Source organism: Maniola hyperantus, chromosome 19 (assembly GCF_902806685.2).
Source record: "Maniola hyperantus chromosome 19, iAphHyp1.2, whole genome shotgun sequence".
NCBI lineage: Eukaryota > Metazoa > Arthropoda > Insecta > Lepidoptera > Nymphalidae > Maniola > Maniola hyperantus.
The window spans coordinates 2,388,723-2,416,681 of record NC_048554.1 but is presented as its reverse complement, the minus strand read 5'-3'; the positions used below and the strand labels follow the sequence as shown (position 1 = coordinate 2,416,681).

The following is a 27,959-nucleotide window of genomic DNA, read 5'->3' as shown; positions in this document are numbered from 1 at the left end:
GCGCTAAAATCACGGGTTTTACCATCTAAAAATTAAATTTAGAAATGTCAAACTGCTTCTGTCCTTTTCATATTACAATAGTAGGAAGAGGGTGCGAATACTCTAAAATTAGGTTGTGCTTAGAATCGGTGCCATTGAGTGTTGTATTGTTGGCAGGTGGTGGACCGCATGCGCAAGGAGCTGCTGTCGGTGCCGGGCGTGTCGCGCGTGCTGTACGACCTCACGCCCAAGCCGCCCGCCACCACCGAGTGGGAATGATCCGCGCTTTTCTATCTTTTGTACTGAACGCGTGCCAGGCAGTGGTCACACCGATAAGAGCACTCCTAATACCTCATACCTCCTAGTACCATCATCCTGATCAGTGGCGTGCACAGGAGTTCAAGACAAGGTATGCATTTAGGTATGAACTTATTTTACGGCAGGTTATAATGAAAAATAAGCATTGATTTCTCACAATGAGGGTAAGCAATGCGTTTATGCTTCTATGAGCTGCACGCCACTGATCCTGATCAACCCATCGCCGGCCCACTACCGAGAACGGATCTCCTCAGATTGACAAGGGAAACCATAGTCCCAGCCCACTCCTGTGCACAGGTCTCTCAGAATGAGAGTGGTTTAGACCATAGTCCACCACACTCTCCAAGTGCAGACTTACCTATGGATATATCACTCCTAATACCTCAACATCATCATCCTGATCAACTCATCGCCGCATACTAAGCATGAGAAGAATGTCTCCTCTCAGAATGAGAAGGATTTTGGCCATAGTCCACGCTGGTCCATTTCTGATTTGGTAAATTTCAGACACCTTTGAGAACATTATGAAGAACTCTCAGGCACGCAGATTTCATTACGATATTTCCTTCACCGTTAAAGCAAGTGATATTTAAATGCTTAAAACGCACATAACTCCGAAAAGTTAAAGGTGCCTAATTGCTACTTATCCCTATTACTATATACCTATCCCTACATACTTATATACCTATTCCTATTACCGAGCGAGAGTGAGCGATCTATGATTTGTTAGTCGAAGTGGGATAGCAATAAATAGGTATTTGCTTTAGTTAAGTATTAGGAGCGCTCAATCTACCTTTACTATTCATTCATGGTCACAAACAAATTTTAGGCTTTTACATTAAACGCGCGACGGAAAAATGGCCCCATAAGTCCCTTCGACATCGATAAAAAAATCCATTTATTTTTTTGATAATTTATGGCCTATTCGTGCTTTATTGAAGACCACCCTGTATAAACGTAGCACAGAATAACAATCATACAGTAGGGTAATCAACTTTGGGAGATCCTAATCTGACTCCTTCTGTGTCCTAAAATTACATCAAGCCGAGTAGTAGTCGAATCCGACTGTCAATTACATCGGAAATTGTAGGTAAATCGCGACTGCCTGAATGTATGATTATTGCATTATGGACGTAGCCAGTCAAACATCAGACTTAAGGCCCAAGACACGGGTCTGCCCGCGAAATTCAAATTTAATTTGGTTTTTCACAATTTGTAAATTAATGCGACAAACTAGACTTATGTGGCATTCAAATTTCGCCCCTAGCAATATCATCTTCACAGGTTTATATAAAAATCTTTACTTGAAAGTGTCCAGTTGAAATTAATCAAAATAATGACTAATTTGTGAGTAGCTCACCTCAAACTCATTATTTTGACTAATTTCTTAAACTGGACACTTTCAAGTAAAGATTTTTATATAAACCTGTGAAGATGATACTGCTAGGGGCTCAATTTGAATGCCATAAGTTTACAAATTGCGGAAAACCAAATTAAATTTGAATTTCGCGGGCAGACCGTGTCTTGGGCCTTAAACAATTATATTGAAGGACGAAACAAAAGAAGGCCAGAGTGAAATGGCAGCGGGCATTGTCTGGGCCGGTATCCTGCCACTAGGTTCTGTGTTACAAATTCTAACTAACATGCGTGCTGATAAAGAAACTGAGCTGCGATAATCATGCCGTCTCACTCGCATTATATAGAGGTATAGTGTGGGACTGAGAGGGAATTAATAATACCACCATTTTCGTTTTAAATTCTTTATTAGCACGCGTTATACAAAAAATCCCAGTCTGCCTCCGCCTCGGCTTCTGTATGTTTAGTGCTTAAATGTTGTATATTTATTATTGACAGGTAAAATCATAGAAATTATTATACAGTGTGACAAGGCTCTTTTGGCACTTGAATGACATTGGCAGGGGGGCGCTGTTGGAGAACAAAGGCTTAGACTATTCAAACAAGAACAAAAGGGACACTTGATGGCAACGTTAGTTCCGATTTTCGCCACGCGCCAAAAGAGCCTTGTCGCACTGTAGATCTATCTAACTTTAATCTATCTATTATTGTAGATGCGAAAGTGTCTATCCTTCTGTCTGTGTGGTAAATTTTCACGCCTTAACCTCTGGTCTAACTTTGACGAAAAGCACAGAGCCTTGCATCATCCACGCCATCCAGGGAGATGCCAATCACAAAATAAATATTTTTGGACTTGAGTCAATTTTAGTTGTTACGGTCGAAATCAATCCATACTAATATTTTAAATGTGCGAAAGTGTGTTTGTCTGTCACCTTTTTACGGCACATGTATTAGAGCTAGCGCGCACCGCGGTGCGGTGAGCTGTGGTGCGTTTTAAAATCCGCAAATTTGAATCTTAATCCATCAAAATCTGGTGCGGAAATAATTCCGCAGTGCGCGCACTTCTATAAAGTTCTATAGTTCACAGATTTTGCGGAAAAAAACGTACGGAAATTTACGGTGGTGCGCGCTAGCTCTTAAACAGATTTTGATGAAATTTTGTAGTGAGGTGTGTGGATTAGGACTTGATTAAAACACATCTACTCAAATAGTACCACACTATTTTGTAATCATAGTCTACACGGCTTTTCAAAAGATGCAGGAATCATCTTGTAAATTGTAATCAATCCATACTAATATTATAAATGCGAAAGTACGTGTGTCTGTCTGTCTGCTAGCTTTTCACAGCCCATCCATTCAACTGATTTTGACGAAATTTGGTACAGCTTGCATCCCGGAGAAGGACTAATTTTTATTCTGGAAAATCAGAGTTCCCACGGCATTTTTTAAAAAACCTAAATCCACGCGAACGAAGTCGCGAGCATCATATAGTTGTATATAAGTAATCTTTTATTTTGAAAATACTGCAATAAAACTAGCTAGCTTTATCTAATACTATGTAATCTGTCGACATTTAGTAACTTATGGACAAACTAAGGATAGATTGATTATTAATTTCGGCCGTTTATCATCAATAAATAGTGTCTTGGACTGTGGTACCTAGTAAAATAAAGTGATGTTTTGGAAAGCGGGGCTAGAGTTCATTATTAAAGAGAACGTTTAAAAAAAATCATGTTTTTTAAATTTATTTTTAACATGAACGTCACATTTTTTTTCAACTTTTTGAGTAATTTCTGCGGAAAAATATTTTTTTTGCCGGTTACGCCATGTGACGTCATTAATCGCTTTCTGTATAGCGTGACGTTAATAATTAACTATTTTGAAAATGAATAAAAATGATGATTTTTTAAAATTATTCTCTTAATAATGAATTCTAGCCCCATAAACTACCGCTATACCAAAAATCACGTAATTTTATTACTACAGTTCAAGTCCCTATTGGATTGAATGAAAACAGACGGATGAGATCGTTTCCTCTGTGATTTGTTATTATCTTCAGGACTCTTATACAATTCTATGCCATACCCATCGTATTCTTTACAGTTGAATCGTTTTAAATTTTGACCATGTTCTGCACATTGTGTTAGCAATACCTACCTACACTGTGTATTTGACGAAAAAATGTGATTGAATTTTCTTTCTATTTGGCTTGTAGAATATAACATAAGCTTTTATTAAAATTAAGAAGGCGGAGGCATTTTTTTTTTCAATGGATTTTTATCTACTTTATAATAATTATTGTGAACACCATGTTTTTTTGGACCACTGCCACTAAAAGAGGACTTTTGTAAATAAATTGGTAATACAGACACCGAGGTAAATGAAATATTGGTGTCACGATTATAATTAGCTACACTGATCTGTTTTTGTAACATGTAGTAAATAAATAAAGTATATAAAAGGCTGTGTAAATTATTAAAGCCGTGTATACCGCACCTCTATGTATAAACCCTGGGCCACGACTGGTGTCATAATGGCGATTGCAGATTAACGCAGCCGCAACGCATACGTCACTCGCGCCGTAAGCACTCACAGATGTCATTCATTACTGAAAATTCGAAAGAAGCACTTGTCGACCGCGTCTTAGGCTGAGATCTATAGAGCGCACTTTGACTTTGCTCAGACTTAAGATCGAGTTAAAACGAGACAGATTTATCTGAGAGATTTATAATAGCTGTATCGTTTTAACAGTGTCTTAAGTCTAAGCAAAGTCAGAGTGTGCTCTATAGATCTCACCTTCAGAAATGCGGTTGACGTCAATAGCAAAAAGCGTGCCCTCTTATCACGAAAATTGTGATTATCATATTATTATTGCTACAATCGCTATTGTTGAGATTGGGGCAGAATGTGTGTTATACAGCTGTGCAATTTAGCTAATAGTGAGATAGTTTGAACCACAGAGCAGAAACGAAGAGGAGTTGGCCTAAGCAACTGTGCACTGTGATTTTCAACTAGGTCCTGACGTCATCACTGTGGGCGGGGCCTTAGTATGCTGTCTGCGTTCGTTAGGTTCACATATATTGAGACTCGTATTATCGGTGTGTTTTCGCGTTTTTAAGAACAAAAGGATGAAGTGTTGTGTTTTATCGTGTCAAAGTTATTCAGACAGACGTTCTGATGCTATGAATGGTATCACATTTCATTTGTAAGTAATTTTATACGTAATTTCTACACTTATTGACATCTAGTGTGAGATAGCTGAACTATGTAGTGACATCAATATATCGATGTTAGGTCGCTAAGCGAGTAGTTTTGCTACTAACCCGCAGATGGAAAATTGAGAAGTGGGCGGCGTTCCACAACCCCTCACCCCGCAAAATGTCACTCGATATTTCATAGGGAAATCTTAATACAACATCTCCTCTTTGTTTCTGCTCTATGGTTTGAACCAATCACAGGTGACTGCGATTGCCACAATGTAGCTGTTAAACTACGGCGGTAAGCCTACGGACAGCTACGGACGTACCATAAATTCAGCGAACCACAATGTGAACACATAGGGGGGTGGATGAGATGACAAATGACGTTATGCGTTTTCTGTAATGAAAAATGCGTTGATTGGCGCGGGCGACTGTAGTATGTGTAAGCGATAAGTAATAAATGTATGAAAACTTGAGATTAGATATAGCAAGCGCCCGAGGCGCGCGGCCGGGATGCTGTGAAGGTAAAATGGATATGTAACAAAATACATGGGCCAGCTGTGCGCCTTACATCGTCTTTACAGCGCCGTGCGCTCTGGGTGCTTGCTATATAGTTTCTATGAAACAAGCCACGAATCACGGCAATAACAGTGACACTTATTTCCGCTGCGCGACGCTTGTCGAATCGCTTATACTCTCCATAGTCCAGAGTCCATCCGCAGAAATAAGTTAGCGCATTCTGTTACGTAATCCCATACAAATGACAGAGACAAAAATCTCAGTGGACGCTCACCATTGTGAGACACCAACCAATCACAAACGAAACTGTTTTCCAATTGAATTTCGAATATTTTTTTTTTAATATTTTCGAATGTTTGTGAAAACATGGCGTGAATCAAAATGGTTAACGCCCACTGACATTTTTGTTTCTATCATAATATCGAGCCTGTTATGGAAGAACATCGTAACCGACAGATTACACGTATTTCGTTTTTTGAACGTAACGTGTAGGTAAAATAATTTAAACCCTAATGCAGAGACTTTTAGGCTGGTATTTGCATAAATGGCAAAATTACAACTGAAAATCAATTATATCGTAAACGACAAAAGTAAAACTTTTACAAATTTGAAACGAAACATTTATCGTATCTGACTTATCGTAAGTAACGTTTGTCGCTTACGATAAAATATTATAGTTTTGAATTGTACCCAAAATCTGCTTGTGTTTTGTGATAATATTATTTGTATATTGTTTATACAAATTCTAAATGATTTCTATTTATTTAAATGAAGTAATATTGAGGTAATTAGCATTTAAATTAAATTAATAATATTTAAAGAATATTAAAAACACTAATTATTTATGAAAAGAAAATTAAAATAATAAAATTAGAACTGTTTTTGTGTAACAACAAAACGTGCGCCGTACTGTTCAAGTTTGAATTTGACTTCGATATTGTGATGATAAATCGACAGTGTGTGGATATTCTATTATTTATAAATTAAAAAGTACCGTGATTGTTTGAAATGTGGAACCATGAGTAGGTATCTTATTCTTGTTCTACTAATACTTTGGGTTGGGTTTTGGGGCAGGTTCTTGAATACCCTGTATCACTTTGACCGTCTCCGATCCATTGTGTTCGTCTCTACTTACATTTCCTTGTCAAATCCTGTGGCCGCCAGATACAGCAGCACTTTTTTGACTGGAATTGAAGTAGCATCCTCAGGTTTCCCTAGGCGAATGCTACGTTTATGCATTAGAGCAGGGCAGTAGCGGACTATGTGCAATAGAGTACAGACTCGTGGCACAGTCTGCAGATGTCCGAGCCCTGGAGCTTAACGTTGCAGGTTAAGTGTATCATAACAGCAGTAGGTTAGAAGGGTAAGCTGAACTAGGCTCTTACGAATATCGCAGACAGGCTCGGGGCCAATCTGTCGTTCTTTGTGCCTGATTTAGCCAGAATGTCTGCATTTTCGTTGCCAACTATTCCAGCATGCCCTGGTACCCAGCGTAGGACCAACCTGTTGTATTGGGCCAGGGTGTATAATGTGTCTCTGCAGTTTTCAACCAGCCTTGAGTTAACAACCTCAGAAGACAGAGCTGGTAGAGCTGCCTGGCTGTCCGAATGTATATATCGTTTTATTGACGTTGCTGTTTTGCAGTATGGGTTATACAATTATTATAGCGTATACCTTCGCTTGGAAAATGGATGCGTAAGCATCCAGGTTACGATACAGTTTGACCCTGGGCTTTTCTCCATAAATTCCATAGCCTAAGTCCTTACCTGACTTTGAGCCATCGGACTGCCCGATGACCAAGTGATTTTGATGCTTATACATTCCTCTCTATCTGGGATTTCCACACGATAGGACCTCTGGAAGTTATATTTTGGGATCATCATGTCTGACAGCATTCCTAAAATAGGGATCTTGGGCACTGAGTTCTGCAAGTCCCTCAGTGCAGTTGCAAGTATTAAGTGAAACTAATATTTTTGATTTAAAGAGATCGTCAAGGTCATGCTAATTTATAAATGGTGTCAGGAAGTGTTACCCATGTTTGAAGATTTATGTAAGTATGTTTAATTAGAAAGCCGTCCGCGTGAGTATAGATTTTTAAAAATGCCGTGGGAATTCTTTGATTTTCTGAAACCCTACCTTGTCACTCTCCAGATCTTTAACTACCTATATCCATGCAAAAAATCACGTTGATCTGTTGTTTCATTGCGGCGTAATTAAACGAAAAACCAGCCAATTAACAAACAAACACACTTTCGCATTTAAAATATCCAATCAAGCTAAGATCAGTTTGCTTCCAATGCTTCAGCGTTCACCTAAAAAAATTGTCCTTAATTATGGATTTTATACTCTTACTGAAATACAATGTGTGAATCAGAGCTTTTTAATAAGATCATGGCAAAGTCGACAGCGCCTTCAGTTACTTATGGCAGCATATTCAGCAAAAATACGAATTGTCAGACCTAGGTAGGTATATGGATTTGAAAAAAATGTGTGACAAAGGTATAATTCCTGCACAATATCACAGGAATGTTTGGTGGCGCGCTCTTGGAAAGGCGGCCTTTGTCCATCAGTGGACGCAAACAGGCTGATGGATTGGATTGGATACACAGGAATATCTTATCTTACCGTATGGTGGCAATACCAAAGACGTACTACCGGAGGAAAGCAATGACGAATGATCGAGTATGAAAGTTAATTAAAATTGTTTATAAAGAATAAAAATAGATTTATGTGTGTGTTTTCGTTTTATTATGAGTAGAGAGAGGACTTATAGTAGAGAAAACTTTGCCAAATGCTACAGTTTTTCTCTTAAATAGCCTAAGTAGTATAGAAAAATAATAGCGTAAGTAACGATTTTTGAAAAATATATAGATATTATGAACTGTTATTTTATCGTAAGCGACAAAAATGCTCATAACTCTTAACTTTTAACTCTTTTTGTAATAATTCGATTAATTACAAGCAGAGAATTACGTACACCGCAATATATACAAAAATCAGGGACATATTATAAGTAATACATAAAAAGTAATAAAAAAAAAAACCTCTCCTGTAAAATTTCATTATTGTCGGTTACGATGTTCTTCCATAACAGGCTCGATATGTATGGGATTACGTAACAGAGAGCGCTATACTAACTTCTTTCGGCGGATCGTAGTCGTGGCCCTGGGAATTAAAAGATTATAATTTCATACACACACGTTGTTCTTGTATCGTTACTGAGCTTTTGATGGTGTCAATGGAATTATAGTCTTGTAATCAATATTTTATGAAAATCAGAGACATTGTGTTTTATGGAAAGGTTCAGTGTTATTGACTGGAAGTTTCATAATAAAATTATATATTATGCTTTATTTTTATCTTGTATTTTATTTCAAAACCTTAACCTAATTCTTTTTAATGTCAATAATAATTATTACAATCAATTGTCAATCTATACTTAATATTATAATTGCGAAAGTGTGTTTGTTTGTCCTTTCACACTCTTTACTAAGCAACAAATCGACTTGATTTTTGGCAGTGATAGTTGAGAGGACGGAGAGTGACTTAGGCTACTTTTTATACCATGGGATTTAAAAAAACCTGAATCCACGCGGACGAAGTCGCGGGTATCAGCTAGTTAGTAAGTTAATAAGTTGTCACAAACATAGAATTATTACGTAGTACGTACTAATAGGGTCTTTGACTGTGGTAATACAATGACGTGATTTCTTGTGTTTATGGGGCTAGAATTAATTTATAAAATCATTTAGTATTACACAACATGAGTTACTATAGACTTATTACAACATGCACTTAAAGTATTAAAAAATTCAATTGAAAGTAAAACATGTAGATTAATTTATGCAATCCGAATTCTAATAAATAATTTAATTTATGTTAAAATAGCTAAGCTAATTTACTTCAGTCATTCTCTAAAACTTCTTTTTAGATGTTGGCACATCAGTTATCAGTAGATAAGCAATCAATTTAAACATTTAAAATAATAATTATTAGTCATAATATAATATTTTATTGGTAGAGAACCAGTACTTTTAGCTGTCTGGAACTAACAAATCTATGTTCTTCCCTGCAGTGACCTGCCCTCCTATAAATGTCTCCTCCTCCCCTCTAATAGATAAACCAGCAGATAGCGATGTGACTTTCTTTTCCCGAAGCATGGGTGCTTTTTCCCATCTAGATCCTTTACAATTGCTGCATGATCTTAATGGTAGTATTTCCAATGAGACAGTCCTGTTGTTACAATCTGCACATTTGAAAAACCTTTTGAAACTATCCAAAACTTTGAGTGGATGTCTTTCATCTTTACAAATCTGTGCAGCAGAGAAAGCTGTATATTTGCATTTCACACATCTTACAGCTTTACATGGAAGTTTGAATGTGTTCAACATTTTTTCTTCCATTGCCTCCTTTTTCTCTAGTTTATTGAAGTATTTCTCCTGCTCATCGTCCTCATGTTCTTTTATTAAATTCACGTGAGCCGATGTGGCTTCTAAAATCTTTTTGAATCTCTCTGACATTATAGGCCTGAGTTTTTTACCTTCGTCTTCATTTACCTTTGCTCTTTTACTATCATTTTCATCACTTCCTGAATTATTCAACTTATCCAAAGCGCGTTTCTTTCCAGTCTCAGTTCCTTTGATGTTGTTAGGATTGTATTTTTCAATTCCTCCCTTTTGTTGGATAAGCCTAATTGCATTGAGTTTGGCTTTCTCTGCATTTTTTTGACTGTAGGACATATTGAGATCTATGTAACCTTGTCCTTTTAAACCAAACCCTTTACCAAGAGTTGGTGAATTTGATACTTTTTCTGCTAAGCTTTGGCTTGGGGAGAGATTGCTATTTCTATTACCATTTGTCAGACTACTAAGTCTTTGTATATCTGTGAGCCTTTGTGCAGTTGGGCTATGCAATATTCCATTATTTCCTGTCATTGGACCAGTACCATGTGGTGCTCTATTGGACATCAAGCTGTCACCTTCGGATTTATAATAGTCACTGAGAGACATTAACCTATTTTGGTCTCTATCTTTTGCTTTTTTATGGTCTGCTTTAGGTAATGCTGCATAGGACTTACCCCCGTATATGAAGGTACTTTTCCCAAAAACTTTGTTCTGCAAGTTAACAATGCCTTTGCCCATAGTTGCGGATTGAAGTTCTTGTCTTCGCGAGTACTTCTGGTACTCTTGTTTCACATGATAAATACAGTGTTCACACTGAGTTAAGTTTACAAAAGCAGTGCACGGTTCACCATTTTTCTTTTTGCTTCGGCATATACCTAAGTCTTTTGATTGACCTAGGACCATTACTCTGTCAGAATTTTCCACGCTCAAACAAGCCTGATCTGCAGAATTCTGAGATCTATCAAGGACGTTAGGATTCAGAACAGCTACGACTGTGCCTTCTGGTGTTTTCCACAATTCATTATAAGCTTTACGGAACAAGAACATTGAAACTGTTTTTAAATCATCTTTTAGATCACTTAAGGTCCATATGACAAAATTACTGCCTTTTTGTGATTTTTTAGCATCACTCTTTCTCACTATTACTCCAGCTATTACCCAGTCTTTGGATAAGTCTTCGTTCTCCACATACCTTTTTATTCTAAGCATACTGACCGCCTCTCGTCCTTGCATTCGATCTAACAGTGCACTACTAGAAATCAACGGTTTTGTAATTCTTATTCCAAAAATGGGATCGGTGTAAACATCGGAAGGGCCCGTTGTTTTTGATTCGGGGACACAAAAAGTACTTTTATTACTTTGATCTGATGTTATAATAGGTTTTTTTGAAAACGCAGCCTTTTTCGCGACTTTAGCGTCAATATTTGTTTGTCGTAGTCTACTTTCGAACTCGATTCTTCTGTCTAACTGTTCGTTCTCTTGATTGTCTAAAGCTTTCTTGATCTGAGTACCGTAGTCGTTGTACTTACGTTCAGTGAAGTTCCTCTTTTCTTCATCATCCGAGGAGTCCGTATCTCCAGTGTGGACAACCGACGTATGGGCAGTCGACGTGTGGACATCTGACGTGTGGATAGCAGACGTGGTTGGCACGTTCTGATCCTCTGAGGTTTCCTCACAAGTTTCATCTGTTTCAAAAATATCTACCTCACGTAAGCTTGTTCCATTTTCTGTAGGATTACTTTCTTCTATAATGTCAGCGCGTAGCAGTTCGTCTAACTGATCGAGTTCATCTATTTCTTCCATTTTGGTGCATATCTTAGAAATGTGCTTTTAATACACAAAACAAAGAAAAGAAGTTCACAACATAATCACTTCATGAACACAAAATTCGAGGCAAAGCAAACCTGTGAAGCAAACAGCAAACTGCGAAACTGGCGCGAAAGCCGAAAAACAAAATATGCTGATAGCTGCCACTGCCCACTGTCATTGTCACTTGTCAGCTTGTCAACCAGCCACAGACAACCTAAATTGTTTGGTTACAGATAGGTAAATATTAAAAATAGACTACAGTGGTTACGGGTAACATTAAAAACGTGTCAAACATTGCTGGAAGTTTGCTGGCACCATTTTAACTTTTTGTGTCTCATGAATGGTCTCATGTCAAAGGACGATTATAGTAAATCATTTTTTATACCTTGTATCTAATGTACTCTTAATATTTGTATTTGTTTATTTCGATTTAGACTCATTACAAGCGCTTACGAAAGTCAGATCGGCATAGAACAATACAATCACAGACCAATAACATATAGGATAAATACAATAATAAAATGATTGTACAAAAAATGGCATATTACAATCTAGATAATAATAAATAATAAAATGTCATAAATGCACTATAAAAAAAGAAAAAGATAGGTAGGTACTCAATCGATACGCTTGTATTATAATGTTTGTAGAACGTACCTACATGATTAGAATAATTTTGTAGGACCTATTTATGCTGACTCTGCGGATCTTTTTCATAGTAAAGTTTTTGGAATAGTTGACCTAACTTGTGACCTAATGAAACGCGTGTCATCAGTCAATTGGCTGGGCAGCGCGTACTTACTGTTGCCCTTATTCCATGAATGAGCGGGATTTGCATAAGAAAAGAAGCTTTGCTCTTGTTGGATGATAATTTTAACCGAATTAAAAAAAGGAGGAGATTCTCAATTCGTCGCAATTTTTGTTTTTTCTTAGGTACAATTTACAGCTAGATTGTAACTAATTAGTCGTTAGTCCGGTATAATCCTAATTCCTAATACTAATCCTAATCCTAATCTACACTAATATTATAAAGAGGAAAACTTTGTTTGTTTGTTTGTTTGTTTGTTTGTTTGTTTGTTTGTTTGGTTGTACTGAATAGGCTCAAAAACTACTGGACCGATTTTAAAAATTCTTTCACCATTCGAAAGCTACATTATCCACGAGTAACATAGGCTATATTTTATTTTGGAAAAAAATAGGGTTCCGTAAGATATTTGGGTTTTTCGGACACAAGGTGTAAAAAATCAACCAGAAAAGTTACTTATTTTGCGTACGCTGCCTAAACTATAAAAGATAGAACCATAAAATGTTCTAATTAATTGTAGATCTTATAAATATCTTCAAAAAAGTCCGCGACACACTATACCCATCTATGTCGAGTGAGGCACAGCAACCATTTTTTTATTTAAAAATCTTGAATTTTTTTTGGACTACATTTAAACGCGTTTATTTTACTCATGCTATTAATCCTTATCAAAATAAATGATTTCATCACTAAGAACAGTTTATGGAGATAATATTTGGTCTTTGAATGATTAAAATTGGACGTTTGGTTTTGAAGTTATGGCGAAATTAAAATATTACGATTTCTGCTGCACGGCCCGTTGCGAAGTGGGCGTCACCAAGGCGGGGGTGCGCGTGCGGGAGGGGAGTTTAGATCTATGAGTAAGGTACCCGCGCGGCTCCCGTAAATGACGCGGTTCGAAAATTCCACCCGAGCGAAGCCGGGGCGGGTCATCTACACTAATCTACACTAATATTATAAAGAGGAAAACTTTGTTTGTTTGTTTGTTTGTTTGTTTGTTTGTTTGTTTGTTTGTACTGAATAGGCTCAAAAACTACTGGACCGATTTTAAAAATTCTTTCACCATTCGAAAGCTACATTATCCACGAGTAACATAGGCTATATTTTATTTTGGAAAAAAATAGGGTTCCGTAAGATATTTGGGTTTTTCGGACACAAGGTGTAAAAAATCAACCAGAAAAGTTACTTATTTTGCGTACGCTGCCTAAACTATAAAAGATAGAACCATAAAATGTTCTAATTAATTGTAGATCTTATAAATATCTACAAAAAAGTCCGCGACACACTATACCCATCTATGTCGAGTGAGGCACAGCAACCATTTTTTTATTTAAAAATCTTGAATTTTTTTTGGACTACATTTAAACGCGTTTATTTTACTCATGCTATTAATCCTTATCAAAATAAATGATTTCATCACTAAGAACAGTTTATGGAGATAATATTTGGTCTTTGAATGATTAAAATTGGACGTTTGGTTTTGAAGTTATGGCGAAATTAAAATATTACGATTTCTGCTGCACGGCCCGTTGTATTATATAAAGAGGTAATGTCGTTAAGTTTGTTTGTAGGGGGTAATCTTTAGAACTACTGAACCGATTTTAAAAATTCTTTCACCAGTAGAAAGCTACATTATTCCTGAGTGACATAGGCTATACGGGATCTTTAAAAACCTAAATCTACGCGGGCGAAGCCGCGGGGATCAGCTAGTAATATTATAAATATAAATATAAAAAAATAATATAAATGTGAATGTTTGGATGTTTGTTACTCAATCACGCAAAAACGGCTGAACGGATTTGGATGAAATTTGGAATGGAGATAGATTATACCCTGGATTAATACATAGGCTACTTATTATCCCGGAAAATCAAAGAGTTCCCGCAGGATTTTGAAAAATGTAAATCCTCGTGGACGAAGTCGCAGGCATCAACTAGTAATCGATATTTCACTCACAGATTTCGCTACATCTTTATAACTCCTAAATAATATGTATCCATTAAGTAGGTACCTACATATTAAACATTGATAATAACGATTAGTAAAACCTCAAGCATTCGAAATATTTTAGCTTGGATTGCGTCATGCCAAAGCAAATGCAATTTTTTTTACTTTAGTAAAAACCAAAATGTTATGAATTCTTGCAACGAAACTCATTACCGAACAAACGAACGCGATGAAAGGCATCTTAGCGAATGGGCAGCTCATGTGAGCTCATACGAATGAGTCCCATAGTAAGAGGCCTGTTGCGCTCGTGAAAACAAATTTTAGTTGTGGGTTGATTTAGGGGACCTTTTAGCTTAGCGGTCATCTAACTATGTGATTGTTTGGGGGATGTTCGTGAAATCGTGCATTAGTAAGACGAACTAGGTACAGATTCGCTTGTTCCTCGGTGTCGCACAAGTTTTTATTATTTTGCTCTAAAACTAATGCCCGGGACTTCGTCCGCGTGGATTTAAGTTTTTAAAACTAGGTTTTTTCCAGTACGTACATTTTTTTTTTTTTTTATTCGTTTATTTGCAATCAACAGCGATACATCTAAATATATAAAAGGAAAAGGTGACTGACTGACTGACTGACTGATCTATCAACGCACAGCTCAAACCACTGGACGGATCGGGCTGAAATTTGGCATGCAGATAGCTATTATGACGTAGGCATCCGCTAAGAAAGGATTTTTGAAAATTCAACCCCTAAGGGGGTGAAATAGGGGTTTGAAATTTGTGTAGTCCACGCGGACGAAGTCGCGAGCATAATCTAGTACAATATAATTTTACATAATAACAGACTGAAAATAAGGCCAAATAGGATTACAATTTTGTTTTACAGATTACTTAAATAGTTATTAATTATAAATTTATAACAGTACGTTTGAAGAGACCAAATAATTTAAACAAGCTTAATATACATAAGAAGTAGCTAGCATAGACCTTTTCCGAGATGTAAGTCTACTCTAACCAAATTTCATTAGAATTGGTTAATCGGATGAGCCGTCAAAAGGTAACAGAAACACAGAGTTTCAAATTTTTAGTATTAGTATAGAAATATTAGATAAAAATAACAAAATTGGTCTTTCTTTAAGAACGAGTTTTCTCGATTTTTGCTTTAACGTTATGCATAATACGGTCCAGTTGACTAGGTTTATTATTTTGTCAATTTACTTAAATATTAATTATATCATTAATTAGTCACTAAGTGCAAAATTGTGCAATTAGTGCACTAAATGACACATTTATAAATAATAATGTTAATTAATATAACTTGTTAGTTTAAAAAAAATACGACGGATAACCGTTGTGTTTTAGCACAGGTATTTTTAAATTGTGCGCCAGTGTAGTGAAGCAAAATTACAGTCATGTTAGACAAAAATATATTAATACTGATTATACCACTCATATTGGGTAAGTTAATTTTTTTTACGGTCTATATATGCAAAATTATGGAACTTTTGGGAGCGATTTATTTGAAAACTCGACTTCGAGTCCGTGAAAATACGTTACTTTTTTAACCGACTTCCAAAAAGGAGGTGGTTATCAATTCAGCCCGTTTTTTTTTAATGTATGTAGGTACACCGATTTTTTTGAGATTTCTGGACCGATTTGCAAATATTTTTTTTAATCAACAGAAGATGTTTCAGTGGAGGTCCCATAAAAATTTCTGGATCCAACTCCTCAATCTTGATGCTGCAGGGTTACTGCCGGTCTAAGTTATTTAGATTCAGGAAGTGTTCATTCCTACCATTATATGAATAATGGAAAGAGGACGACCCTCAGCAATGAATAGGGTATCCACCGTTTTTGAGCTATTAAAGTTTTAAACAACTGTCTAAAATATTTGTAATGAGTTATGTAGGTACTGAGGCCGTTTATATTGTATTTTTTTTTCACGTTGGTTATTTTTCTGTTCGTAGTGGTTGCAATAAACGGCATACCCATAGAAAATTCAGAAGCCAATGACAGTTCAAAAACTGAGGATACTAGTCCGCAAAAATCTAATACAGCGGATACTGGAAATACGCCACCTGCATCTAAGGGAAATGGTATTGGTACAGTAAAGCTCGAAGTACCGCTAGAAGAAAAAGATGGCACCCAACGACCTCGGCTGTACCTAATCCAGAGTCCTACTATTGCACCAACGTCCAAAGAAAACACGCCACCTACTCCTAATAATGCATCATCTCCTAGTAATCCTGCATCAACAATAAATAATACTGCACCAACTGAGCCTAAAGTAGACAAAGACAAGCCGCGACCGATCTTGGTCTTATATTCCCCACGCACAGAGACATCTACTTCTACTCCTGCACCAACTACTACTACGCAGAGACCGATCTTGGTCTTATATCTCTCAAACACAACTTCAACTATTGCTGCAATAACTTCAACTACTGATGCATCATCTACTACTACGCCACGACCGATTTTTGTCTTTTATTCCCCAAACACAACGGTAACTACTGCTGCATCAACAACCACTACTGATGCATCAACTATCACTGCCCCTGTATCAACTTCTGCTCCTGTATCAATTACTCCTACTCCTGTGCCAACTTCTACTCTTGTACCAACTTCTACTCCTGTATCAACTACTGCCGTTACTTCACCGAGTGCAGACGGGACTGTTAAGCGGTTTGAGAATTTCCTACGTGGCTATATCTGCCCGCAGCGAAACGGCTTCTTCCGATATCCTGACTCATGTGATGTGTATATTGCATGCGAGGTAAATTTTCATTGACATTGATACCTACCTTAAAAGTTCTTTTGTGAAAAAATTCTGATTAATAGTGCAATAATTTATACTAAAATTATAAATACGAAAGTTTGTCTGTCTCTGTCTGTCTGTCTGCTAGCTTTTCACGGCCCATCCGTTTAACTAATTTTGAGAAAGGTACATAGATAGAGCCTGCATATCGGGGAAGGCCATATCTACTCGTAGGTATATAGGCTACTTTTTCTCCACATGATTAATTTATTGCTTGCTTTCTGGAGACGGATATAGGCTACTTTTTATCCTGGAAAATCCAAGAGTTCCCTACCAATTTTTAAAAAAAATCGAATCTTATATCATATCAATAAAAACTGTCACTTTTTTCAGGATTATATACCGCTTACCTACATATGCCCTGACGGTCTCCAATTTAATCCTAACGCGAAACAGCACGACCATGTTTGCGACGATCCTTCAGTGGTGAAATGTAAAAGTAAGTACCTATACCTATTCCACATACTCTTCGTTTTTGTAAAGCGCGAGGTCTTCTCTTCTACTAAATATATTTGAGAAGCACGAAGCCAAAATTTCTTGAAGACAGTCGCGATACTGCATGTTTAACAATGTTAGGGCGGGCAGCGCTTTTCCTTGTATACCTACTTAAATGGATTTTGTTAAAATTTACATAAGTCACACCGCGGCGCGTGCGCGAACTGACTCCCTTGAAAAAGGACTCCGGATGGGTTCGAAACTAGTCGGGCTAGGGTCGACTAAACACGTGAGCACAGCCGGGACAAATAAAATTTACTTATGTGGGTATATTTTATTCACAGTGGGAAAAACACCAGGCAAGCAAGTGGAAGAAACCAGCACAGTCCGTCCTATTTTGATCTTAAACTCCTTCCGTACCACAGCGCGTCCGGCCCTTCCCAATGTAATGCATGACTATAGCTGCCCGAGGAGGCAGGGCTTCTTCAGCTATCCCGGATCATGTGACTCATACATTATGTGCGAGGTACGTACAAAGATTCATTATGTTCTTGTGGAGGCTGGTTGTGTTACGTTAATGGTTTTCCATGTGCGATACGTGAGAGTTACGATCATTGTAATTGAGAAGTAATTGTAAAGAACATTCCTGTTGAATTACTGCATTCTGATGTCGGCTAAGGGTTAATAATAATTTATATCGGTCATCCTTCTTCCTCCTCTTCATACGTGCCGATATCTATAAATATATAAAAGGAAAAGGTGACTGACTGACTGACTGATCTATCAACGCACAGCTCAAACTACTGGACGGATCGGGCTGAAATTTGGCACGCAGATAGCTATTATGACGTAGGCATCCGCTAAGAAAGGATTTTTGAAAATTCAACCCCTAAAGGGCAGGAATAGGGGTTTGAAATTTGTGTAGTCCACGCGAGCGAGGTCGCGAGCATAAGCCAGTACTCAATAATATGGTACCAGTGGTAAATTAAAACTACCTGACTATTCATAAGCACTTTTAAAAAGTTTACATGAATAAAACATATTCTATTCTATTCTATTCTGTTCTATTCTATTCTATTCTATTCTACTCTACTCTACTCTACTCTACTCTACCCTACTCTACTCTACTCTACTCTACTCTACTCTACTCTACTCTACTCTACTCTACTCTACTCTACTCTACTCTACTCTACTCTACTCTACTCTACTCTACTCTACTCTACTCTACTCTACTCTACTCTACTCTACTCTACTCTACTCTACTCTACTCTACTCTACTCTACTCTACTCTACTCTACTCTACTCTACTCTACTCTACTCTACTCTACTCTACTCTACTCTACTCTACTCTACTCTACTCTACTCTACTCTACTCTACTCTACTCTACTCTACTCTACTCTACTCTACTCTACTCTACTCTACTCTACTCTACTCTACTCTACTCTACTCTATTCTATTCTATTCTATTCTATTCTATTCTATTCTATTCTATTCTATTCTATTCTATTCTATTCTATTCTATTCTATTCTATTCTATTCTATTCTATTCTATTCTATTCTATTCTATTCTATACTATACTATACTATTCTATTCTATTCTATTCTATTCTATTCTATTCTATTCTATTCTATTCTATTCTATTCTATTCTATTCTATTCTATTCTATTCTATTCTATTCTATTCTATTCTATTCTATTCTATTCTATTCTATTCTATTCTATTCTATTCTATTCTATTCTATTCTATTCTATTCTATTCTATTCTATTCTATTCTATTCTATTCTATTCTATTCTATTCTATTCTATTCTATTCTATTCTATTCTATTCTATTCTATTCTATTCTATTCTATTTTATTCTATTCTATTCTATTCTATTCTATTCTATTCTATTCTATTCTATTCTATTCTATTCTATTCTATTCTATTCTATTCTATTCTATTCTATTCTATTCTATTCTATTCTATTCTATTCTATTCTATTCTATTCTATTCTATTCTATTCTATTCTATTCTATTCTATTCTATTCTATTCTATTCTATTCCATTCCATTCCATTCCATTCCATTCCATTCCATTCCATTCCATTCCATTCCATTCCATTCCATTCCATTCCATTCCATTCCATTCCATTCCATTCCATTCCATTCCATTCCATTCCATTCCATTCCATTCCATTCCATTCCATTCCATTCCATTCCATTCCATTCCATTCCATTCCATTCCATTCCATTCCATTCCATTCCATTCCATTCCATTCCATTCCATTCCATTCCATTCCATTCCATTCCATTCCATTCCATTCCATTCCATTCCATTCCATTCCATTCCATTCCATTCCATTCCATTCCATTCCATTCCATTCCATTCCATTCCATTCCATTCCATTCCATTCCATTCCATTCCATTCCATTCCCTTCCATTCCATTCCATTCCATTCCATTCCATTCCATTCCATTCCATTCCATTCCATTCCATTCCATTCCATTCCATTCCATTCCATTCCATTCCATTCTATTCTATTCCATTCCATTCCATTCCATTCCATTCCATTCCATTCCATTCCATTCTATTCTATTCTATTCTATTCTATTCTATTCTATTCTATTCTATTCTATTCTATTCTATTCTATTCTATTCTATTCTATTCTATTCTATTCTATTCTATTCTATTCTATTCTATTCTATTCTATTCTATTCTATTCTATTCTATTCTATTCTATTCTATTCTATTCTATTCTATTCTATTCTATTCTTAATTACATCGTTTCAGGTTTACACACCGTACAGGCACACATGCCCACCGGGTCTTCACTTCAAGCCTAATGCCGAGTGGACAGAATATCCTTGCGTTGAACCCTCCATGGCAAGATGTGGACATGGTCCTTGGGGATATTGATTTACAATAATATCACAGCTAATAATTTAGTGTATATTAGGTACAGTGAGATAATTTATGTTAAGTTATAGTGATAGATTTGAAATATATATTACAAACGATCTTACCTACCTATTTCTCTTTATTTTAGCGATTAAACTAGCGGGAGTGATATTCTTCCATACTAATATTATAAATGTGAAAGTGTGTCTATCTGTCTGCTAGCCTTTCACGACCCATCCGTTCAACTGATTTTGACGAAATTTGGTACAGATATAGCTTGCATCCCGGGGAAGGACATATGCTACTTTTTATCCCGATTTTTAAAAACCTAAATCCACGACACACACATCCACACACAATTATGAATATTTATTTATGTAGAACGACTTACGAGACAGGTCGAGGTGGCAATCAGGATGGGAACGCCCTGCACACCCGCACAGCCCCCGTGCTAAACTGCTTATCCGGTACGGGATAGCGGGGATGATTGACGTATGTGTGCTGTGTGTGCAGACGACAATTGGAGTATGAGGTCTCCGATCATTGTCATCTCGACCTGTCGCGTACTAAGTATAGGTAGGTACTATAGGTATCTCAATTTTTTACATGTTAGGGGCTACTTTTTATCCCGGAAACCTAAAACTTAAAAAAAAAAAGAAACTAGAAATTTTTAAAAACCTAAAACCATGCGGAAGAAGTCATCAGCAACTCTAAGCATAGGTAGGTATACTATAAAATATACTAAGGTAATAATTACCTACCTATTATTATAGGCATAGGTAGACATGAACATTAGGTACCTAGGTAACTTTGGTAGGTTCGTACATTTAGTAGAATTAGATTAACAATTAGAACAGTTAAAGACTTTTAAGTATAGGTACTAAAATTGTACAAAATACTTAGCTATGAGTAGTCCTACGTAGTAACGTAGATAACAGAGGCATTAAAATAAGTATAACTATCATACAATCACAGTTTAAAACATCGTTAGATACGCTTTTGACGCCAATTTTGTCTCAGTTATGCTATAATATTTTCTCCGTATAATGCAGTTCCGTTTTTTTTTTCACTTCTCGGCGAAATGGGAGTTAATTTATCGTAAAAGCAATGGTTGTTGACTTTACTCGCTGCGCCGGCGCAGTGCCTCCTAAGACGCGAACCGCGCAACTTTAAATCGCCTCTCTTATAACTGACCGCTATATAATGTAAACAAGTAAATAATCTTTCTGCATAAATAAAGTTTTAACACTATATATTTTCATTATTAACTTTTATAACGAAAGTTAAGCTAATGGAAACTTTGAATTTTCACAAGAACATTAAAATTTAAAATCGGGAAATCGTCTGATAAAGAATTTCAGAAAATGCGACGCAAAATTCCTCACTAACGACGCAACAACGCTGAGTGAAGATGATTTATAATACTAATTTCACTTAAAATTTATGTGACGCGAACTTAGCTCTGTAAGTATGCTTAATCTAGCGCAGACGAATATACCGTAATAGTATCTAATTTTCTGAATATTAATTGCGAAATCATTCAAATAGCAAGCTTTGATAAAATAATCGAAACATCGTGTGGACGCGAATCACGAATGTCACCCAACTGTTTTATTTCACGATAAATAAACACGAATAGAAGAATAGAAGAAAGTATATGTAGCTGACTGCCAACCTCCCCTTAATCATAGAAGAAAACATCCGTAAAACACAAAAAAACCGCAAAACCGGTAAAATAAGCGAAATATTTCGAATTGCGTAAAGACTTCGAGTAAAAATGTGTTTCTTAAACGTCTTACGCCTCCACGTATCCCAAAGCCAAAGGCAGAAGCGTCTATACAAGCAATACATGGAGCAATTAGCTGGAGCCTACGTAGAGAGATGTCCTGAGATGCCGATGCAATGGGACACTGGATACAACTACCGATTCCCAAGCCCTGAATGGCGCTACTCTATCCCGAGGGATGAGAGATGGTTTGAGAACGAGTCCAGGTCCTTGACAGAGTGCTCTGACAGCGGAAGGTGTTCTTCACCCTGTTGTTCAGAAGTGATCTTCAATGGCGGGCGGCATTTTAGCGGGAAAAGTGCGCAGCATGTTTGTCGACAGAATGCTATTTGCTATCCTGGGAACTTTGGGTAAGTTTTTTTTGACATTCCCCTTTTTCTCTAAACGACAGGCACGATAATAGTGCAAGATCGTCGTCGTCTTCAGACCTTATTTTTAGGTTGTCTCAACTGATAGACATCAACTTAGATCTGTAGCCAAGAGGCGTCACCGCCACAGAACATTTTGTGCCGCTTGTGTCCAGCTCTAGCGATTCGCTTGAAAGATTGTTCGTAGATCGTAGGTCTAGGTAAGTTTGTTTAAAATTATTTATTCATGTACTTACTAACATTAAAACTAAAACATACAGGAATGAAAACTATGTGCTCCGCATGTCGCAGTTTTGCAAAGGCAACGTTTACTACAAAGTTTGACAGCTATAATCTAATGTCGATAAGTTACCTAGCCTAATACCTACAGACTACAATTTTCATAACTAACTAAGTATAGGTAAGTTGAGCTTATCGGCGGATTATAAAATAGAGATAAAATTTTAAAGCCTCATTTTTTAGCATAACTTTTCGAACTGTTAAATTTAACGGTGCGTCAATCTATCATTTAATTTAATTATGGATGGGAAACTTGACATCAATACAATTCTGGCCTAAAAAAAAAGACACGCAGTGCCAGTGCTCTGTGCGACTTTTTGTCGAACGACATGTCTTGTTCTTAATACTTATGCTAATTAAGTTTCAAAGGTAAGTATGCCAAATTCCTCTGCAATCGTTTATAAAACATGTGATAGCAATAATCTGCGTATGCAATGGAAAAGTTGCATCAAAACCACTGAAGCGGAGGCCCGGCGCGTACGGCCGTTGTATTGCTAATTAGATAGCACGATATCTACTCTGCTAGAACAGTTAGCTCAACCATACACAATGATCTTTTCTTGTATCTGTTTGAATATTCAATAGATTGTATTGCTTACAATTTTTTTAATGTTGCCTTTTTTAGGTTTGGATTTTGAATCTGCAGTTTTTATTGAAAACTCATAAGGAGGTCATTTGTTATAATCTTCACCACTGATGTCCACAGTCTTGAAAGTCATGAATATTTAAAGTTAAGTTGAAAATCAAGTCACAGTAATTTAATTCGACCGTAGGAACGGGTGAATAGCTAGGTAGGTATCTACATGATAAGGTTCGCGTGTATGCGGAACGTGAAAGAGACGTTTTTCACGTAATCTTACAGCAATAGGGTTTAATATTATGTAAAGGATACAAAGCTATGATTATTTTAATATTGGGTTTACAATACAAAGTGCTAGTAATTTGTAAGTATATTATTCTGTATTTATGCGTGAAGACGGCACGAAGAGGTTACGTGTTGAAAAGTAATTTAATATTATGTTACTGACATCTGTTTTGTAGTTAAGTAATTCCTTTCTCTACATTTACCATTTTTTGTAGAATGACCGCGACAGGTCGAGATGACAATCGGGGAGGGAACGCCCCGCACATCCGCACAGCCCGCTCGCTAGACGGTGCGGGCGAGCACGGGTGACTAAAGGGGTAGAGTAGGGATTTGAAATTTGTGTAATCGCGGGACGCGGACGAAGTCGCGAGAATAAGCTTGTTTCAGATAATATTACTTATATATTAGAGATAATTAATTAATGTTATAAAACATAACATACGGTACGAAGTTTATTGACCACTTGTACGGTGACCATATTAAGACTTCAGAGACGAGACTAGAGTTAGGTAAGGTACCTATATCACTAAGTACCTGAATTATAAATGTGAATGTGTGTTTGTTTGTTGGTTCGTTGGTTTGTCCTTCAATCACGTCGCAACCGAGCAACGGATCGGCGTGATTTTTTGCATGGGTATAGTCTAAGACCGGACATAGGCTACTTTTTTTTTTTTTTTAAGATTGTATAATTTTATTATGTGAACAATAGCTTGTAACTTCTTATTACCTTTTATCCCAGAAAATCAAAGAGTTCCCACGGGATTTCTAAAAACCTAAATCCACGCGTACGAAGTCGCGGGCATCATCTAGTAATAATATAAGCCTATGACTTGCCTATGATTATCTTTCAAGAAGTAAAATTTAATCAGCTACCTATTTTCATTAGCCATATTTTATAGCCGTGACGACACGAGTCGTCGGAAGGGGCTGGGAAAACTCCTACCATTATCATATTATGAATAATAGTTTATGTATTATGAATAATGGCCCCTTACAATCACAATAATGGACATTCATGACCCTCAGCAATGCAAATGATGCAGAGATATTAAATTGCTTAAAACGCACATAACTTACAAAAGTTAAATGCCCGGGATTGAAGCCTGAACCCACGAATGGGAAATGCCAACGTCTTCACCACTAGGCTATCACCTCTTCACCGCCACTAATCGAGTATTCAGTAAAGTTAGTTCTGTAAACAAATCCCTTCTACAGTTCTTGCAAGTCACGAAGGCGAGTGAACTTTACCTGTGGTTACGTAGTATACAATGGCATTGTGTAAGTGTGCGTGCATGTCGGACCAATCAGTCGTTCGCAAACGCTCACATTTACTGTACCTTACTTATAAGTTATACCGATACAATTTAACACAAGCATAAGCCACTCGCCCTCGTGAAATGCAAGGATTATACGAGTATTATGGTCACCCTATTCATATTGCGTGCAGCCAATATAAAATTATCTGTCGGATGGTGTTGGTCAGACTCAGTAAGTTGTCTCCCGTTTTCTCCGGAAGAATTTACGTAACTTGCAGGATAGATAGATTGATAGAGCAGGAGTTTAGAAACCAAATAAATAAGCACCACCTCTCAGATACTAATGAATGACTCGTTTGAAATCCAGACGTCACTGAGGTTGCAATGGTGCTATAGCACCAATGAGTCGGTGCCGTTTAGTTTGTTCAATAAGCCTGTCCATACGAAGTAATATATAAGCCAATGGGCTAAACTCTTCTCATTCTGAGAAGAGACCTGTGCTCAGTAGTGAGCCTGCAATGGGTTGTTGATGATGATGATGATGATTTTTTATTTGGGTCAACGGATCTATTGTCATACTAGGCCTACCTAGATACTTAGGTAGCTGTTTTTGATTTAAAATAAGTTGGTAAGTAATTTCTCACGTAGTTGAAACCAAAATTTAAAAAAAATAATGACCATGACGCTTTTTGTTTTGTTTACTTAATAAAGAAAAGTCGGCCGCTTCCAATCGATTTTAGTTGATTATACAATCTTCCAAATAAAGGAATTGATTATCTCTGCGAAACCCGACCGCAAAGGTTCTAATTCAAATATCTTTGTATACTTAGGAAAAATGTAATTTAGATTATGGCTACAGAGACATAATGAACTTAATCTAAATTAATATTATAAAGAGGTAAAGTTTGTAAGTTTGTTTAATGGGTAATCTCTAGAACTACTGAACCGATTTTGAAAATTTTTTCACCAGTCGAAAGCTACATTATTCCTGGGTGACATCACTACCCATAATATTATAAATGAAGTGAGTTTGTTTTTTGGTTTGTTGGTTTATTGGTTTGTCGGTTTGTCCTTCATTGACGTCGCAACGGAGCAACTGATCGACGTGATTTTTTGCATGGGTATAGTTTAAGACTTGGAAAGTGGCATAGGCTACTTTTAATTACAATAAAACCAAAAAGTTTTCATGGGTTTTTAAAAACCTTAATCAGCTAGTAAAACTATACAGTTTGCTAAAAGCTTACTTATAGTGTAAGAGGTTCCTATCGTATCGTTGACATTTTGTCGTCTAGAAAGTTTTCAAGTTTATAAGTAATTTGCCCTGAGCTAGTAATAAGCTAATGCAAAATCAAAGCAAATATTGATTACAGACAGATCAAGCCTGCCAACACTTTTCGCTAAGGGCAATCCGATAAATAGGTAATTTTAGAGATCAGCAGAGCATATCGAAAACACTTTCCATTTGATTATTTATCAATCTAAGAGCGAAAGCGCATTCTAAACAGATTACTATATCTTATAACATTGGTTAATACTTGCTTGTCTAAATGAATAAAAGGAAAAGCTTTTTGAAAAGAAAGGATTTTTGAAAATTCAACCTATCAAGGGGGTAAAATAGGGGGTTGAAATTTGTGTAGTTCACGTGGACGAAGTCGCGAGCATAAGCTTGTGATCTGTAACACAAACAATAAAACTGAATTTATTATTATTGGTCAAGTTAAATATTACTTAAATTTTAAATTTACAATCAGTTTACAACAAGTCTGCCGCACTTGGCCAGCGTGGTAGACTATGGCCAAAACCCTTCTCACTCTGAGAGGAGACCCGCGCTCTGTAGTGAACCGGCGATGGGTTGATCATGATAATAATGAATATTACAGTAAATTTTTATTCCGTGGTTATAAGGTTATAGTGTAACATAGCACAATCAAAATTACATACTAGAACACGAACAAGAAATCCGCTTTTTAGATTTCGAAAATATATACGAAACAGCGCCATCTATTTACTACCCACTGCAACAACTCGACATTTTAGAAACGAAGCAAATCGAACTAACGCTTTTATCAGTTTCACTACTCGTCCATAGGTGGCACTAGTAGTTTAACAAATAAAATGAACGGATACGTTACAAATTAGACAAAATGAATGTTGAGCAGTTTTAAGACTTTCAAGCTCTCTCAATACAATCAATTTTGTGCTGATTAAGGCTGATTAAAGACTGCTGTTAACATAAGTTTCAAATTCTGAAACATTTTTTGTTTTAATATTTTAAAAAATGTGGTAAGTAGGTAGGACCTATCATCATAAAAATAATTAAGATTCATCATTTAAGATACCTACATACGTACCTATCTAATTAGAATAGTTAATTTCAACAATTAACTTATTTACTTATTTGTGTATTTCATTACTATTTTACTAGACTGTACGTAAGCACCTTTTAGAAAGTGAAACCGTCAGGTTTACGATAAATTCAGAAACCTTTAACATTAGGCCCCGATAATTTCTAGAATTTTCTTTTGTTCCGACATAGTTAAATTAATGCGTGTTCTAACTTAATTAATGAATATATTATTATTCCGTTAAATGGGCTGGTACACGATTAGGCGTAGAAACTCCAGATCAGTTAGTGAGAGGTTAGAGATGCTGAAAGGTCAAAACTTTCGTCTTGTGCTCTGAATTGCACTTCAATAGGTATTTATTGTGAAAACAGAATGCATAGCTTAGTCTAAAAAAATAAAACCGGCCAAGTGCGTACTACAGTCGTATTTTTTCGACATTTTGCACGATAAATAAAAATCTGTTTTAGAATGTACAGGTGAAGACCTTTCATATGATATCCCACTTGATTAGTTAACTAAGTAAGAAATAAAGCCTCATAAGAAAGCTCAAAGTTAATTGGCGAGAGATGGAGGATGCTTGGAGTTTTTCTACGT

General features: G+C 36.5%; 3 protein-coding genes across 8 annotated transcripts in view; 2 read left to right on the top strand and 1 right to left on the bottom strand.

The window, feature by feature from the left end:
- bur (GMP synthase burgundy) overlaps nucleotides 1–8,729 on the top strand; it is a 33,086-nt gene extending 24,357 nt beyond the window's left edge. For all 5 annotated transcript variants that reach the window (XM_034978784.2, XM_034978785.2, XM_069504902.1 and 2 more), the window contains exon 16: nucleotides 157–8,729. In XM_034978784.2, coding sequence (XP_034834675.1) covers nucleotides 157–258 — 102 coding nt within the window. In that variant the 3' untranslated portion in view covers nucleotides 259–8,729. The remainder of the gene's footprint in view (nucleotides 1–156) is intronic.
- Nucleotides 1–13,861, top strand: part of LOC117991244 (H/ACA ribonucleoprotein complex non-core subunit NAF1) — a 135,840-nt gene extending 121,979 nt beyond the window's left edge. Inside the window, exon 6 of one of the 2 annotated variants that reach the window (XR_011237853.1) lies at nucleotides 13,354–13,861. The gene's annotated coding sequence lies outside the window, so the exon portion shown is untranslated. Of the gene's footprint in view, nucleotides 1–1,704; nucleotides 8,730–13,353 lie in introns of those variants that run through there. The other variant, XR_011237852.1, reaches the window with a different exon arrangement.
- On the bottom strand, nucleotides 8,708–11,723 carry Mcm10 (minichromosome maintenance 10 homolog). Its single transcript, XM_069504896.1, has one exon. The coding sequence runs from the start codon at nucleotides 11,576–11,578 to the stop codon at nucleotides 9,407–9,409; it is 2,172 nt and encodes a 723-aa protein (XP_069360997.1). The 5' UTR covers nucleotides 11,579–11,723; the 3' UTR covers nucleotides 8,708–9,406.
- Nucleotides 13,862–27,959: the final 14,098 nt, after the last annotated feature.

Bases quoted from the DNA above. Each gene is read 5' to 3' on its own strand.
- Mcm10 (XM_069504896.1), bottom strand. From the start codon at position 11,578: ATGGAAGAAATAGATGAACTCGATCAGTTAGACGAACTGCTACGCGCT.